Source organism: Meyerozyma guilliermondii, genomic scaffold (assembly GCF_000149425.1).
Source record: "Meyerozyma guilliermondii ATCC 6260 scaffold_7 genomic scaffold, whole genome shotgun sequence".
NCBI classification, from domain to species: domain Eukaryota; kingdom Fungi; phylum Ascomycota; class Pichiomycetes; order Serinales; family Debaryomycetaceae; genus Meyerozyma; species Meyerozyma guilliermondii.
In genome coordinates this window covers 359,444-376,019 of record NW_001809794.1, presented here as the reverse complement: position 1 = coordinate 376,019, position 16,576 = coordinate 359,444, and the positions used below count along the sequence as shown (strand labels likewise).

Sequence of the window (16,576 nt, the reverse complement as noted above, 5' to 3'; positions counted from 1 at the left end):
AGATTTGGTCGCAAATCATTACCGCTCTTAGTTCGTAGTTCCCGAGCCGGACCCCACCAAGTGGCCGCGGCGGTGCGCGCACGCCTGAAAATTCACGAGCTACTTTAAATCTCAACTTCCACCTCCACATCAATTCCATGTCGCAAAACGAACCCAACCCTTTGGTCATCTTCTCCACCCTTGCCGCCATCATTTTGGCCGCCGTGGCCGTGTACGTTGTTAAACTCAACAAGAAAAATGGTCCTGTTTTGAAACCTGATGTGTTTCAAAAATTCCCATTGATCGAGAAGACTAGACTCTCCCACAACACTTGTATTTACCGTTTTGGTTTGCCCAAGTCCACCGATCGTCTTGGCTTGCCCATTGGCCAGCACATCTCCATTGGGGCCACCATCAATGGAAAGGAAGTGGTGAGATCGTACACTCCTATTTCTAGAGATGACGAGTTGGGTTACTTTGATTTGCTCATCAAGACGTACGAGCAAGGTAACATTTCGCGTCATGTGGACAGTAAGTCTGTTGGAGACCACATTGAAGTCAGAGGACCAAAAGGTTTCTTCACTTACACCCCTAACATGGTTGAACACTTGGGCATGATTGCCGGAGGTACTGGTATCGCTCCAATGTACCAGGTTTTAACTGCTATTTTGACCAACCCGGATGATAAGACTAAGATCTCTTTGGTGTATGCTAATGTTACTGAAGAGGATATTTTGTTGAGAGCCGAATTGGACTTGTTTGCCAAGGAACACCCCGACAGATTCAAGGTGCACTACGTTTTGAACAACGCTCCCGAGAACTGGAACGGCAGTGTCGGATTTGTTACACCGGAAATAATGGAGAAGCATTTACCCAACAAGGACCAAGATGGTTACTTATTATTATGTGGTCCCCCACCCATGATCAGCGCCATGAAAAAGAACGCCGTCACTCTTGGGTACCCCAAGGCCAGACCAGTGTCCAAGTTGGGCGACAAGGTTTTTGTTTTCTAGATAATAGTTACTATAGATCACCGATAGATTGTAGTGCCTTTATTCTGGGTGCAGCGGGTGCGAATGGACCCTCGCCCTCGTTCCTGCACCCCACCCATTCGCACCCACAGTTCGCAGCTGTCATTGATAAGCTCACGATTGCCGTTTCTTCCTCTCACCTTTTTTATCTCAAAATTACATGTTATTTCTCCGCCAGGAGATGCTTTTGGGGGCTTTCGCCCACCTAGCTTGCATAATAAGCCTTGTTTCTGCCACTAGATGGGAAGCTCAGGAAAGCTACATCTTGAACACCATAAACAATGAGGACTTCAACATGGATAACTTTTTAAAATCGCCAACTAGCTACGGAAACCTTCCACCAATCATCAGTATGCCCAAGAAAAGCCAGCGAACATTGGAGTTGGGCGAAATTCCAGACTACATTTTAGATTATGCTCCTTTAGTTCACTTGTACAGTGAGGAAAGATACCTTCCATACGACATCAAAAAGTTTGTGAGGCATCTTCACGCTGAGTACGATAACGGAACGATAATCGAGGGCACGGAGCACGGGTGCTCGATCGATACGTTGGAGGAACTTCCTAGACTCCCCGATTTGTATCTTAGTTCAAATACGGACTTCAACACCGACCCGGAGTGGATTACCGGGTCGCACAACAAACCGTCGCTCATCGATGGCGAGATAAAGGACGCTCCAGCCACGTTGATCGTAGTTGACAAAGGTAATGGCTGGGTGGATGCGTTTTGGTTTTACTTCTATTCGTTTAACTTGGGGCCCTTCGTGATGGGCTCCGGTCCCTACGGTAACCACGTTGGTGATTGGGAACACTCGCTCGTCAGGTATTACAAAGGCAAACCCATTATTGTGTGGATGTCGGCTCATGGAGGGGGTGGTGCGTTCTTCTACGAACATCTAGAGAAATGGGAACTCGATCCCAATCATCCCGTCATTTTTTCTGCTCGAGGCACACATGCCAACTATCCCTCGGTAGGCCAGCATCCTCACGATTTGCCGTACGCCATACTTTCGGATTTCACCGATAGAGGGCCCCTTTGGAATCCAACCAAAAACTACTTGGCATACTCCTACGACGGAGAGTTCGTGTATCCCGCAAAAAACAACTCCAACAAAGCCCATGTCGGACGTGAAGAACGCTACGGCAATTGGCTTTCATTCACAGGACATTGGGGAGACAAACAATTACCCTCCGATGACCCACGCCAGCAGTACTCGCTTATTGGGGGTCATAAGCATATAGACGGGCCCCATGGGCCATTGATGAAGAACCTTGTGAGACTCAGTCCTTGCGAAAGACACAAGTGGTGGAATTTCTGGAGTGGGTGCAATATTAGGAGAAATATTAAATGGGGAATAGGTGTTGAGAGTGAAGGGTACAATTGCGGCAACATTTTTTTGATGATTCGACCAGTGTGGTTGAGAAAATTACTACAGAAGGTCACCTGGGGTGGAGTCTTTTGTTTTGTCGTAGACTTGATTTACGGTTGACGAATAGAGAAGCGGATATAGCTTTAAATGATGGTTTATGATTAGGTAACTGTTTCTTGTGATCTACTACATTGGTGCCGTTTTCCTGCGCACGGCGTTCTATTTTCTGCGACCTTAACGCCGCACGATGGAATTTGCATCTGGAGTCATAGCGAATTTATCTACATTGACACCAATCAGTCAAAAGTTATAACCAAACAAACAGAGACCTAGAGGCAACAGAAATGGACCCCAAGGACTCTGTAACGGGAAATGATATCACAATAGGTAGTACTAGAGACAGAGCCTCGAGCCAGTCTTCGAACCAGTCTTCAAGCCAGACTTTTCATTCTCCATATCACAGCGAGAAAGTTAATAAATGGAAGTCTTTCAAGGACTCTTTCAAAAGATACGATGGCCATGAAGTGGACGTGACATATGAGGGACTCACGGATATGGAAAAGGCCAATATTCGAACTAGCTCACCAAGGTTGCAACGCAAGCTCAAATCGAGACACTTGCAAATGATTGCTATTTCGTCTTCGATCGGCACAGGACTTTTCATCGGGTCTGGAGAAGCTTTATATACGGGGGGACCTGCTGGAGTTTTGATAGCTTGGATATTGACGGGGTCTGCCATTTTTTGCACAATTCAAGCCATGGGAGAATTGGCGTCAGCGTACCCCATATCAGGATCATTCAATGTTTTCGCCAGTCGTTTTATTGACCCATCGTTTGGGTTTGCGGTGGCATGGAACTACTTTTTCCAGTTCTTGGTGCTCTTACCGTTGGAATTGGTGGCCGCTTCAATCACCATGAAATACTGGACCAATAGTGTCAATCCCGACATATGGGTGCTAATATTCTACGTGGTTGTGTGCTCTATTAATCTCTTTGGAGTCCGGGCATATGGTGAGGCAGAGTTTGTGTTTCTGCTTGTCAAAGTCATTGCCGTAATTGGCTTTATTCTTGTATCCATCGTGCTCGCTGCTGGAGGAGGACCCCATGGAAAATCAGTGGGAACGAAATATTGGCACAATCCTGGAGCCTTTGCCAATGGATTCAAGGGAGTTCTGTCGGTCTTTGTAACGGCAGCTTTCTCTTTTGGCGGAACTGAACTTGTGGGTCTTACTGCTGCCGAATCGGAGAACCCTCGCAAGGCATTACCGCGGGCTACCAAGCAGGTGTTTTGGAGAATTCTTATGTTTTACATGATTTCGTTGACATTGATCTGTTTCTTGGTGTCTTCTACAGACGATAGATTACTTGGTTCCAGCTCCGTTGACATAACCGCTTCACCATTTGTCATTGCAATCAATAATGGAGGTATCGGCGGTTTACCCTCGGTTATGAATGCTGTTATTTTGATCTCGGTTATCTCAGTTGGCTCTTCGTCGGTGTACGCTACTTCAAGAACGATAACTGCTCTTGCGGAACAGGGTATGGCACCCAAAATATTGGGGTACGTCGATCGGGCTGGACGTCCATTGGTGGCTATTCTAATCACCAATATCTTTGCACTTTTGAGTTTTATTGCTGCCAGCGGCAAGCAGGGCGAAGTGTTCGACTGGCTCCTCAGTATCTCGGGACTCAGTTCCATTTTTACTTGGTTAAGTTTGTGTTTGGCTCACATTCGGTTCCGCCGTGCTCTCAAAGTAAGAGGACGAGGAACCGACGAATTGGCATTTAAATCGCAGGCAGGAGTCCTTGGGTCCATCTACGGAGCTGTACTCAACACTCTTGTACTTATAGCCCAATTCTGGGTATCTTTGTTTCCACTTGGTGAACTGCCTAGCGCCGAGGGCTTCTTCATGAATTATTTGGGATTTGTAATTTTACTTCTTTTCTACATTGGTCACAAGTTGTGGAAGAAAAACTGGATCCTATTCATAAGAGCCGCTGATATCGACGTTGATACGGGCAGAAGAGAAACTGATCTTGAAGCCTTGAAAGAAGAACTCAAAGAAGAACGAGCTATACTAGCCACTAAACCATGGTACTACAGGACGTATCGCTTCTGGTGCTGAACATTTGAAATCACATTTGAAATCACACTTTATAATTCATTTTATAATTCATTGCATAGACCCTTAATTACTTTTCCCACATTTATTTTCCCCATATTTTTCTGCGCGAGGGCCTAATTATTTTTAAACTCCATCTCACAGAAGCTCCACAGAACCCACAAAGTTTCACACAAATTCGAGGATTCCTTCCTAAAATTACATGTCCACATACCACCCGTCGTTCGGAAGACCCTCTGGTTTTGGAAACGTCTTCAAGTCTCTCACAAAATCACTCAAAACTACCTCCATAAAAAATGAACCCATCCACATTAATCCCATGGTCGTTGGCGGAAGCCGAGACCAACAGCAGTTGTTTCAGGAATTGACTCTGGGAAGCCTTCCTCAACGTGCTTCAGCTGCCGAGAAGATTGCCAAATCTTTGAACGAATTTGCAATTTCTTCCATTCCAGAAATATGGTACATGGTTCGAGATTTATGTGGCCCCAATGTACAACTGCACATACGACGAACAGGTCTTCGTCTTATGATACGGTGCATCTACGCAGACGATGCCGATTTCGTCAGCAACAACTTGGTTTTTCTCAAAGACCTTATGAAATACTGCCTTACCACTGATGCCAGACTCGATCCAGAATATGACCTTTTTCTCCAGGCTCTCAAAGCATTGACAAGAGAGGGCAAAGAGGTCAATGACTTTTGTGTCTACGACGAATCCAAGAGCTTTTTAAGGTTCTTTGAAGCATCTTTGGCTTACTTTAACAAGGCTCGCAGTGCTGAAGGTGCCGAAGCAGAACAGCTTCTTGAAACTCTAAAATTTCTCCAAAACTGTTTTCGGTACAATGGGCACATCTTGGACTCTAACACGATTAACTCGTTACTTTTACATATACTAACTTGTGTCCTGGGACCTGTGGCTGATGTGGTAATTCTTGAGGCAATTAAGGCAATTTTGGCTCTAGTGGAAAGCGGTGCTGTAATCACTAGTGTCTTTTCCAATTTGATTTCTGTTCTATGTTCTTGCTACAACATCAGCGCTGACATAGACAAAGTCATATGGTCCACAATTCACATCATCTACGCAACACCAATGTCCATTCAATTGGTATACCATGTTCTAACCATCATTAACAATCCCGAATTGAGACAGTTCAAAAACCAAAACATTCCTGATATCCACTCGCTTCGTTCAAGTGACAGCCGTGGAGGAGCAAAGACAATCAAGAGAGATTCACCCTTGACTTCTTGCTTAGGAGCCATTCTGATTCTAGAGTTGATTGCCTTGACGTCTTGCATTGAAGACAACGAAAGAATCGACTCGTTTCATTCGGAATTTTACAACAATTTGAAACTGGCTTTGACACATCAAGTCCCTGTAATTAACACTGCGATTCTAAGAATGTTTGACAGGATCTTCTCCAAGGCTCCGATTGAGCCTTTGATCAATAACGTTGACCACGCCGTGGTTGGTAAGGCATTTCCTTTTTACTTTTGGCATTCTCAGACTCATTCATTGTTTGACCTCTTGAGCGTTATTCGTGTGACTACAGAACAGGATAGAAGTTACTGGAAATCAATGTGTATCTCATTACAGCTGTTATACGAGGATCACGAAATAAGCTGTCCAAAAGAAAGAATTGTTGAGTTTTTCATGGAAAAACACAATCTCATTCTGGACTCGAATGTCAGCTTTGTTTTAAAATACTATTCAGATAACTCCTTGTGTCTACTGGCTAATCCATTTCACAAGGACAACATAGCCAAAGTGCTCAATCATTTTTACTTTAACGGCTCAAACTCCAAGTGCAGAATCGAGGCATTATCAATAGTACTTGAAGCATTCAAAAAATCATGTACTATATTCGGTCACGAATCGATTGACTATGAGGGCTTCTTCCATTTGTTTCAAAGGTCGCTCGATGAAACTGATGAAGAAGTACGCTCGTATTTATTTGGACCGTTCTTCACGTCGTTTGCTCTTGACTGCACGCCAAGCATGTTTGTGGAATTGTGCTCTGTGTTCCTACCATTGTTCCCTGTCAAGCGCCGTACGGAACGATTTAGAAGTCTTGTCTCATCAAGTTCTTTTGCGTCTTCATCATACTTCAGTAATGAGACTACCAACAAAACACCATTGATCACCGAACTAGCAAAATCAATGAGCAGAGTGCTCGTCATTACCAGCTCAAGTGATGGAGCCAAAGCGGTACAAGCTTTTGAATTATTGATGAACATTTTGCAATATGCTTATGAAGAGGAAAACTACCAACTTCTAGTTCTTGTTAGTCGTTGCTTGATAAGAATAAGGGCTACAGTGGAGGGGTTCATTTACTTCACGCAACCAAGCGATATGGGCGGACTTGCAAGTAGCGTGAAAAGGAACTTGGAAGACAAGGGTACGGTTCAAGACGCTAGCACGATGCTTTGGGTTTACCCAGAACACGTGGATTTTATTCCTGCTGAATACCTTGATAAACCTACCTCCAACTTGATACTTTTCGATCCTGAAGCAACCAAATTGTTGCATCTAGATGGCAGCCCTACCATTGATATTACAAGATGGTTTTCTGTCGTGCTAGATATCTTGGAGAATTATATCCATTGGGAAATCTACAGTTTTCTCTGGGCCCACGTTTGCACACAACTTTCCAACTTGGATCTCAACAAGAGTAGCGAACAGATTATGAGAATGCGAGCCATTACATGCGATCAATTACAACTCAAACTTCCCAAGAGTTTGTCGCTTCCTCGTGATTTGACAAAGGGTGATCTTCAAGTGGCATTCATAAGATCTTTACTGTCACTACTTGCGTATCACGATGTATTTTCCAAATATGAAGAGGACGCTATTGTCAATTCTTTGGTGCAAGGTCTCGGATCTTGGGAAAAAACTGCAATTCCATGCATTCATATCTTGACTATATGCTGCTATGAAGTGCCTCTTTCCATCAAAAAGTTTCTTTCGGTGATACTCACTCAATTGCAAACTAGAGTTACGAGTGCACTTGCAAGTACACACACTTTAGAGTTCTTGATGTCCTTGATTCACATCCCTAGTCTCACCTCCAACTTCACCATTGACGAGTACATGAGAGTTTTTGGAATTGCTTTCAAATATATTCAGCTCGCGAGGGACCTTAGAAGTCGTTTGACAATTGATGAAAATTCAAGAATACAAACCCATGGAGTTGAAGCTCAGGTGGAGCAAACTCCTTCGACTCTGGCAACCAGTATCACCCCGATTTTGGCACAATATTTGCTAACAATGTCATACGATGTGATATCTAATTGGTTTTTGAAAATGGGATTGAGAGAGCGGCCTAAAATCGCCAACTACTTAATCAACAATTTGAAAGCGTGCTCTGAAGAATGCGACAAGCCCGTGGATGACCAAACAGCGTCGTTTATTGACTTTATTCACTACTTTGCTGACTCCAACGTTTCTCTGAAGATATTGAATCCAGCTTTATTAACGCTTGCACCCTCTAATGATGAGGGGTATGAAACCAGAACCTGGATAATTGGGCAACGGATTGTTTCTGTGCTGCTTGATTTGAACACGGGAATGTCACGAATGATTATTAGGAGCGGTAGTGGAGTTCGAAGTTTGAAACTTATGATCGAAAACATCGATCAGAAAGACCGTCGGGAAAAGTCCTACATTACTGCGGCCCACATTCTCTCCCAGTTTCTGGATAATATGGACCAGAACAGTGCTCCCGTGCCTTTGATAGACGACTATATTAGCCTGCGAGCGATTCTGACCATTGACAGGATCCCAACTGTGGAATTCCACAAGATTGGAATCTTGTATGTTGGACCTCGGCAGCTGAACGAAAATGAAGTTTTGGGCAACCAAGTTGGGTCCAGGGCGTATCTTGACTTCTTAAACAACATTGGCGAGTTTGTCAAGCTCAAAGGTTGCGATAAACGTGTTTATGTTGGCGGGCTCGACACAGAGAATGGAAGTGATGGAGAATATGGATTATTCTGGAGCGATAAAATCACACAAATTGTGTTCCATGTTACGACTCTAATGAAGAATAACGACGGAGACAAGTACTACGACTTGAAAAAAAGACATATTGGGAACAACTATGTGAATATCTTTTTCGATGAGTCTGGCAAGGAGTTCAACTTTAATATCATCAAGACTCAATTCAACTTTTTGAACATTGTCATTTCGCCGCATACAAAAAGCACCTCGATGTTCACCAACCATATCAATGAAATCCAGCGCAGTAACAAGGTTCCAGCTCGTAACATCTACAAGGTAAAGACATTCCGCCGTTCTGGAGTCCCTGGACTCTTTGCGACATGCCATTTCAAGCTCATTTCCGAACAGCAATTACCACTGTACATTCGAAACTTGGCGATCATAGCAGACCAATTCGCAACCATATGGCACAGTCAAACTCCGAAACACTTTGTGAGTAACTGGGCCAGAAGAGTCGATCAAATTGATAAACTACGAGAAAAAGTGCTCGAAACCCAGCAACTGATTCGAAGAGAACCAGCGGGCGTTGTGACAGGTTCTGCCGCCGACTCCTTGTTGCAGCAACTTGAGTCACGGTGAGCAGCCGTGCGTGCGGAGTTCTCACGAGTCAATGAGCTCATAGCTTAATTTTTCATGAAAAATGTTCGGCACTACAAATTAACTGTTGAACCACAGAAGACACTACAACCCAACTACACAACTTCCCTCAACACTTTTCTGGATTCCAAGACACCTCGACTGTACTCGACTGTACATAGCCGCATGTCGTCACTACATTACTAATTCATGTCATAGTGGGGCCCTGCGGCTTCTCACGTGAAGTTTGCCATGTACGGTGGATTATTGTAGGATAAAAGTCTAGCGTATTTTCAGGTTGCGGTTTCACACCGGGCTCTTGCTGACTGTAGCGCTACTGGTATAGTTCTACAATATCGTGTACCTCGTATTTGGGATTCCGACTCCGATCCTGTCATTGAACCTTATCCGTCTTCGGTTGCGAAAAGAAATCCAAAAAATAAAATTCAACGAGTGTGGCGGAGATAACTTCTACACACCGAGACAACCGTATACGCTATAGCCGACTATTGCTGACCTATTAGTTTATAAACCACCTATCAGGCTTCTGGGTACATTTGGGTCATATTGAACAGCAGCCATCACCTTCAATTTACACCACTAGCTTGATCGCCAGAATTGAATCATTGCTCATCACAGTATGGAGTATGAACGTCTATCGAAGGCTGCTCTCTTGTCAGTAACAAACACCCTTACTTCTCAAAGCGAGGCGTTGTCCCATTTGGAAAAACTTTACAGAACATCAAACTATGTCCAACTCAACTTGCTCAACTCATTGGAGTTGATGCTTCAAACCACGTTGAAGGGTGGGAAGTTGGTCATATGTGGCATTGGAAAGAGCCTCAAAATAGGAAACAAAATGGTGGCGACGCTCAACTCGCTTTCAATCCAGGCTTCTTCTCTTCATCCGTCAGAAGCGTTGCATGGGGACCTCGGAATAATACGTGATTGTGACTGTTTAATCTTCATAACTGCTAGTGGAAACACCCCAGAACTCATCAATTTGTTGCCCCATATACCGAAATCCGTGCCTATAATCCTTTTGACATGCAGTAAGTCGTCCAAATTGTCGCTGTCACCGCAGGTCAAATCGTTGCTCTACGCAGAATTACCTTCCCACTTGAACGAAGAAGCTATCCATGGGTTGCCTGCACCCACCGTTTCGACCACATTGTCGTTAGCTCTCGCCGATGCAACTGTGTTGGCTCTCTCTGAAATATTGGAAGACGATTTGCTCAAGCGCAAAAAGTTGTTTTCCATTAAACACCCGGGTGGTGCAATTGGAGCCAGTTTGTCCCATTTAAACGAGTTCTTCCAGGCCGAGGGCCAGCAAAGAGAGGCGGTTTCGTCAACGGTGAGCTCATCCTCGTTGCTAAGTCTTAATCAAATCCTGAAGAGCTTGCGTTTTTCCGATCGTGATGGGAGCGCAAACTTCACCATTGCATCTTCCAACTCTTCTGATGACGGTACTTGGGATCAGGATGGACTAGCTCGATCCGTCAAAAAACAAGACTGCTCCAAAATAACTACACTCACCGATATTGAAATCTTGACAATTTCGGAGAGCCGTCTACTAAAGACAATTACATTATTTGACTTCATCGTCAAAAAAGGACCCACTTCAATGGTGATAAGTTCACCAGAAGTAAAGAAATTGTATCTGGAACACTTCGCCCAAGTGGAAGAAATCTCGTCCGACTTGTGGACTACCTTCACCAAACAATTGGGTGAATCTTTTCACCCGTTGGATATATGATATATGTATGATGACTAAAATATACACATTTGTTACTTGATTTCAATCAATCATATATACTCTTTTCTGATTCTAACTATTCACACTATATACAACAATAAAAAACAACTTAGTAATGAACGTAGCATCAAGGATCATTATCGGCATCTATCAAAGCAGTTTCGGCTACTACAATCATCTTCTCCACGGAAGCGAGGTGCTTGCCATAAGTATTTTTGGAGGAAATTTGCTTCAAGTATTGTCTCAATTTCATGACGAGCATTCTCTTCTCTTCTCCCTTTGCGTCAAAACCCTCCACAAGCTTTTGTATCACATAATTGGCATACTGATCTTTCATCATTAATGCCAAGGGAGATTCATCGCTCACGGTTTCAACTGTAGGGTCTTCGTTACCGAGCATCACCTCATCAAGAATTCTTCTCTTTTGCTTCACGGTGCCAAACTTTATACATTTTTCAATAACATTTGAAGCAAACTTGTGCTTCGAGAAGTTGACCACAGATCCTAATACAACTTCAAGAATAGCTTCCCTGTCCTTGCTGCTACCACGCTCAAGGATGTGCTGCATCACATAGTTACCATACTGATCTTGAATCAAGTAGAAGATAAAACGGTTCAATTCATCTAGCATCTCTTGCTGTCGCTTAGGATCTGCATACTCCAATAATCTCTGAATAACTCTGCAACCATAGGGATGAGTCGACAAGTGGTAAATCTGATCTTCCAACGAATCCATAATGAAGGTGATTTCAGAGAATGGTATTTTTTCAATGGACTTTTGAATCACATGGTTACCGTTCTGATCTTTGGCGCAAACAAGGATATGATCCCTCAATTCGTCAATGATCAGAATCTGGCCCTTCAAGTCAACTGCTTCCAAAGCACGCTGCACAACTCGGCACCCATACATTTGGAGTGAGAGTTCATAGATGTGACCAATCATGAACTTCAAAAGAACCTGTTTCTGAGTGTTGTTACCATACTCAAAATACTTCTGTATCACATAGTTTCCAAACACATCCGTCATCAACTCATAAGATGTCTCTCTAATCTCATTAAAAATAACCTCTTTTTCCTCGTTCGAGGCAGTTGGAAGCTTCTGTTGAATAAACCTGGAACCATGCTGATCCTTTGTGAACTCAACCGCATGTCCATAGATATCTTTTAAATGGTATTCCTTGCCCTTGGAATTGGAACGAACTTCTTCCAAAAGAGGTGACCTATAAATGTGGTTACCGCCTTTACCTGAAGAAAAATTCCGTGTCCCTCCTTTTCTCTTCCCTGAAGATTGAGAAGGTGTCGATGCCGGACGCTCCTCTACTTTCTGGTTGACTTCTGAAGGAGTGAAAGGAGGAGGTGAAGCCTGGTACGGGTATGGATGGAAAGGGTAAGGAAAGCTCGTGGGAATGCCTCGATTCAAGCCGATTCCGGGAGCATGAGAACCTCTAATAGAAGGTTCATCTTCAGCATTAGACGGAGTCTCTTGACTCTTTTCTTTCGACGAGTCATCTTCTTCATTATCAACGGGTACCTGAGGTGGTCTCATCATACCGTAGAATTGAGAATCCATAAATGGAGGAGGTGAAGGTACCATGTAAGGAGCAGGAGGAGCACCATCCATAGCGGCTCTCGTGTACATAAAAGGAGGCAAAGGCATTCCAACGCCATCAGCCATAAAGTAGCTGTAGTTGTTGGGAACAAAAGGACCAACATTGCTTGGGGTGAACGATGTTGCACCAGCAGGGTCCCAAAAACTATGCCCTTGTTTCTGTTCGTTGGGTTGGTGTTTGGGAGAATTGCTTCCACCATTTAGGTCTGAATTGATCGAAAGGGAAGCAGCACCCTGGATTGGAGAGGTACTGTTGTATTTGTCGATCTTGTCACTGATGGACTGATGTCTAGAATTACGTGAATTCAAATTCTCATTCATCGATCCTTGTGGAGTAGAAAGATAGCCAATACCACTGGGCTTTTCTGCTGCACTATTGAAGCTGGTTCTACGAGACTCAGAACCAAGTGCCAATGATCCCAATCCATTAGATAACTCGATATCTCTTGTCGCATCAGCAACAGACGAGAATTTTTGCAAAAAGCTTTCTTGAGGTGGGTGCCTATTGGCAATACCTCCGCTAATGGAAGCTGTCCCAAACGGAGGTCTGGGACCTGACGGCATTACGTCTCTCGAGTTACCAGCGGGAGCTGTTACCGCAGACAAAGAGCCTCGTTTCAAACCAAAAATGGAATCATCGATATCGCTACCATCATTGAAGGAAAACCGTCTACCCTGAGCTTCACTATTACCACTGAACGGATCTTCTGAGAACATTTTGGAGAACTCGGGGTTGATCATATCGATTCTAGAGCGGTAGTTTCCACCGCTGGAAGTGCTGGACCAAATAGTCTCCGATGGCATTAAACTAGAACTTCAAAAAAAAACAGAGCCAATAGGGTTATAAGTTATCTTTCAAGTCAAGTCAGGTACTTCTCGGCTTGTAGTAAATGGATAATGGTCCGCGGAGAACGATGCCACAGCGGAACAAATTCTGAAGATAAACCAAAAATTTCAAGGCAGCAAATAGCCAGGCTGAAGTGTTTCAAGACTATGAGAAGGTAAGCTCTGTACCGCACACTTGTAGTTGTAAGGTTGTATAACCACTGGATACAAAACGAAAACGCCTCCTGAAACTGCAAATCGTAAGACAAATATTTCGTATCGCCTGAGCCAATTACACAATTTTAACACTCGTTGTAAAACAAAACGACGAAAAAATGTGCTCTACAAAGACTCGTAGACGGTAGCAGCGAAAGGGACAAAACTCGGAATCACCAGGGTCGCTCTAATTTTGACCATCCACATGGGTGTATGGGCTTACGAGCAGCCTGCGGTGGGGAACGAGGAACGAGGCAGCGAGGGACGGAGAAAGGATTCAAAACCGATTTTGGTTTCTAGTAGGAGAACAAGATTGAGAAAAAGTATCTGGAAGGATATAAAGCCATTGTCTCATATAAATGACGAAATTGTGGTTTATGATGGGCGTACTGCATATAGGCCGCTGACCCACACTAATTTGACCAGAGAGCTGCAAACTATATAATGAAGATTGATAAAAAGGCATCTGATCGACTACTTAATCTTTTATACACCACCACGCTGAAGGAGGTGGCAACAAAGGTACCGATCGTAACGAAAGTTTTATATCAACAAGACGACGTGCCCCAAAAGTCAGTTTTAGACTCTTTAGCAGAAAACGAATGGAAACAAAAACCAATCGAACAAGCAGTTGCGGATCTTCCTCAAGGTACTTTGACAAAGAATCGCTCAAATATACTCAAGTTTACGTGTCCCAACTCATTAATATCCCAGTATGATTTCTACAATCTTTTTCCCATCAACAGAGAACGACGCTATAATCTCGTGGGAGACTTGCGTCGTAATGGACTTCCGTTCAGTGCTATAAAAGGACGAAATCCCCTAAGTTTACTTCACAGCGGGTCATATTACTTGCTTTTTGAGTCCCATAAACATGCGTGTGTGTATTGGATGGAGACGAGAGATAAGGTAGTGAATGGTTTCGATATGAAACTTGAATTTGTTTTACCCAAAGAGTCCGAGCTCAAGTACATGCTGTCGCCATTTTTAGACTCAAACATCAATAATGTCTTGAAAAACAAACCCATAATGTATGAGCTGGTACCCAAGACTCCAGTCAATATGATATTCCTGTCATCAAAAGAGAAGCAGAAGCTTTTAGCTGAAATCAAGGAGACGTCTTCCACGATAGTTCGAGATTCCGAAAGCTACAAATTGCTGGACTTGGACCCTACTCACAAACCTCTATTTAAATTCCTCGACCCTAAGACAAGACATAGCTCAGTTCTTGTTCGAAACCTTCCAATGGACCTTTCTCCGCATGCACTTCCAAAATTACTTTGGGACTACGACTTGGCTAAACCTTCCAGCATCAATGATTGTTTCACCACCATTCGACTCGACCCAGTCAACCAAATTCATTTAACACTCATCAGATTTGCAGACCATCAGAACGCCCGTCGGTTTGTTCGTAATTACCATGGCAAAAGATGGCGCCTGGTTCTGGCTTCCCACCACAAACTGTTCCATAGTCCTATACTATGCGAAGTTATACTGTAATCATTATGTACATACAATACACCATATACTAAGAAGTAACACTATCTCAACTCCTATAGCTACCACTTATCAACGTCTTCAATAGCCAAAGACCGCCAGCTATGACGAGTCAACTGCCAGCCATTGGCAGCTTGGCCGATCACATAACGTTCCCAAAGCTGCTTCTTCTTCCAAACAACTATAATGCTATCATTTGACGACCATCCTATGACACCAGTGTCGTTCTCTTCGGAGCGTGGATGATCCAGATTTGTGTTTACGGAACAAAAAGACCACACTGAACGGAAGTATGTAGGCACCGGGACTGGAAGAAAGCTAAATAGGTGGTGTCTATTTGTGGGAGCTTTGACCTCATCGTCCGGTTGTTCTTGTTGAGAGGGGTTAATATTAAATACATGTAAGGTTGTTTTGTCCGATAGAACCCCAAGTTTACTATCGTCACGGGAAAATCTCATGGAAGTTATATCTGCTCTGTCGAGTCCTCGGCGGAACTCGAATAATAATGCTGTAGAGCGAGTGGAATGAATTCTTATGATGGTGCCTGTTTCAGACGCCGATGCTATGAGTGTACCTGATCTGTTGAGAGTTAGACAACGAATGCTTGATTTGTGAGCCTTGATGATGTTGACCACATTACGCTCTTGGCCCTGGGTAGAGACGTCGACTAGGTGGATTTGGCCCGCAGTACGTGCGGGAAATGCTAGGGTTTGCTGCTTGCCTTCATGCTTCGAGTCGTTGGAGTTTGAAGATTCGCCAGACGTAGAAGCTGAGCTATCAATGTCATTATAGCTTACATTGACCGATAAGTCTGCCAAGCCATGTTGGTTGTCGCTTGTTTCGTAAGATGCAATTTTGTGGGGTTGGGACGAGAATCCATACACATGAACGTGGTTTTTGAGCACGACGACAATTCTGGTTCTTGACAAGAGAACATTCAAAACCGGCGTGGAAAAGTCCAATTGCAAGCTATTTTTCCGCTTGAGATCGTCCCAAATCATGAGCTTGGTTTCGGGATACCGTGGATTGATTCCGCCCCCCACAAGTGCCAAGTAATTTGTACGATGAAGCATAGCGATATGGCCCACCCCAGAAGAAGTTCCCGCAAACTTCCGCTTGACCCGCAAATCAAGCGGATCCGTGTTAAACACTAGAAACCCGTGCTCGTGGGCAATGGCAAAACAGCCTTGGTCTTGGTTAAATGCAATATCCAATACATTGGTCTCGGAGTCGTCTCCTGTGATCGGTGATCTTGTGTTCATGATGGTATGATAATGCAATGATTTGACGAGCCAAATTAAAGATGGCACGAATCGTTTATCTCGTCAGCTGGGACAAGGTCTATTGGTCAGCTGATAGCGGCTTTTTTGTGGGTACAAATTGAGCTATTAAAAATTCACGTTTGCAATGAGTATTAGATAGGACAATTCCTAGTGCAAATATAGTAGCTGTCTCGGATATATAACTACGTTTAAAACCCCCTTAAATTGTGTGGTGTGTTATTGATCCGTATACAAAGGAGGTTCCATACCCCTTTTAGACAGTTTTATTGTTCTTCCCGCAGCAGGCCGCGCAGGGCGAAATCAAAATAGACGAAG

At 43.8% G+C, this 16,576-nt stretch overlaps 8 protein-coding genes across 8 annotated transcripts; 6 read left to right on the top strand and 2 right to left on the bottom strand. All coding sequences in view use genetic code 12, as the record gives it.

Annotated features, from left to right (window-relative positions):
* Window positions 1-137: 137 nt before the first annotated feature.
* On the top strand, window positions 138-992 carry CBR1 (Cbr1p; the record flags this gene model as incomplete). Its single annotated transcript, XM_001482306.1, has 1 exon — window positions 138-992. One exon carries the CDS (start codon window positions 138-140, stop codon window positions 990-992), a length of 855 nt encoding a protein of 284 aa, XP_001482356.1.
* A 178-nt stretch (window positions 993-1,170) lies between these two features.
* Window positions 1,171-2,499, top strand: PGUG_05375 (uncharacterized protein; the record flags this gene model as incomplete). Its single annotated transcript, XM_001482305.1, has 1 exon — window positions 1,171-2,499. The coding sequence occupies one exon, from the start codon at window positions 1,171-1,173 to the stop codon at window positions 2,497-2,499; it is 1,329 nt and encodes a 442-aa protein (XP_001482355.1).
* Window positions 2,500-2,723: 224 nt separating this feature from the next.
* Window positions 2,724-4,505, top strand: GAP5 (Gap5p; the record flags this gene model as incomplete). The annotated part of the gene is made up of 1 exon (XM_001482304.1): window positions 2,724-4,505. The coding sequence occupies one exon, from the start codon at window positions 2,724-2,726 to the stop codon at window positions 4,503-4,505; it is 1,782 nt and encodes a 593-aa protein (XP_001482354.2).
* Window positions 4,506-4,704: 199 nt separating this feature from the next.
* On the top strand, window positions 4,705-9,078 carry TSC2 (Tsc2p; the record flags this gene model as incomplete). Its single annotated transcript, XM_001482303.1, has 1 exon — window positions 4,705-9,078. The coding sequence occupies one exon, from the start codon at window positions 4,705-4,707 to the stop codon at window positions 9,076-9,078; it is 4,374 nt and encodes a 1,457-aa protein (XP_001482353.2).
* A 637-nt stretch (window positions 9,079-9,715) lies between these two features.
* PGUG_05372 (uncharacterized protein) lies at window positions 9,716-10,831 on the top strand (the record flags this gene model as incomplete). Its single annotated transcript, XM_001482302.1, has 1 exon — window positions 9,716-10,831. One exon carries the CDS (start codon window positions 9,716-9,718, stop codon window positions 10,829-10,831), a length of 1,116 nt encoding a protein of 371 aa, XP_001482352.2.
* Window positions 10,832-10,958: 127 nt separating this feature from the next.
* PUF3 (mRNA-binding protein) lies at window positions 10,959-13,244 on the bottom strand (the record flags this gene model as incomplete). The annotated part of the gene is made up of 1 exon (XM_001482301.1): window positions 10,959-13,244. One exon carries the CDS (start codon window positions 13,242-13,244, stop codon window positions 10,959-10,961), a length of 2,286 nt encoding a protein of 761 aa, XP_001482351.2.
* A 681-nt stretch (window positions 13,245-13,925) lies between these two features.
* On the top strand, window positions 13,926-14,981 carry PGUG_05370 (uncharacterized protein; the record flags this gene model as incomplete). The annotated part of the gene is made up of 1 exon (XM_001482300.1): window positions 13,926-14,981. One exon carries the CDS (start codon window positions 13,926-13,928, stop codon window positions 14,979-14,981), a length of 1,056 nt encoding a protein of 351 aa, XP_001482350.2.
* Window positions 14,982-15,040: 59 nt separating this feature from the next.
* PGUG_05369 (uncharacterized protein) lies at window positions 15,041-16,240 on the bottom strand (the record flags this gene model as incomplete). Its single annotated transcript, XM_001482299.1, has 1 exon — window positions 15,041-16,240. One exon carries the CDS (start codon window positions 16,238-16,240, stop codon window positions 15,041-15,043), a length of 1,200 nt encoding a protein of 399 aa, XP_001482349.2.
* Between the last annotated feature and the right edge of the window lie 336 nt (window positions 16,241-16,576).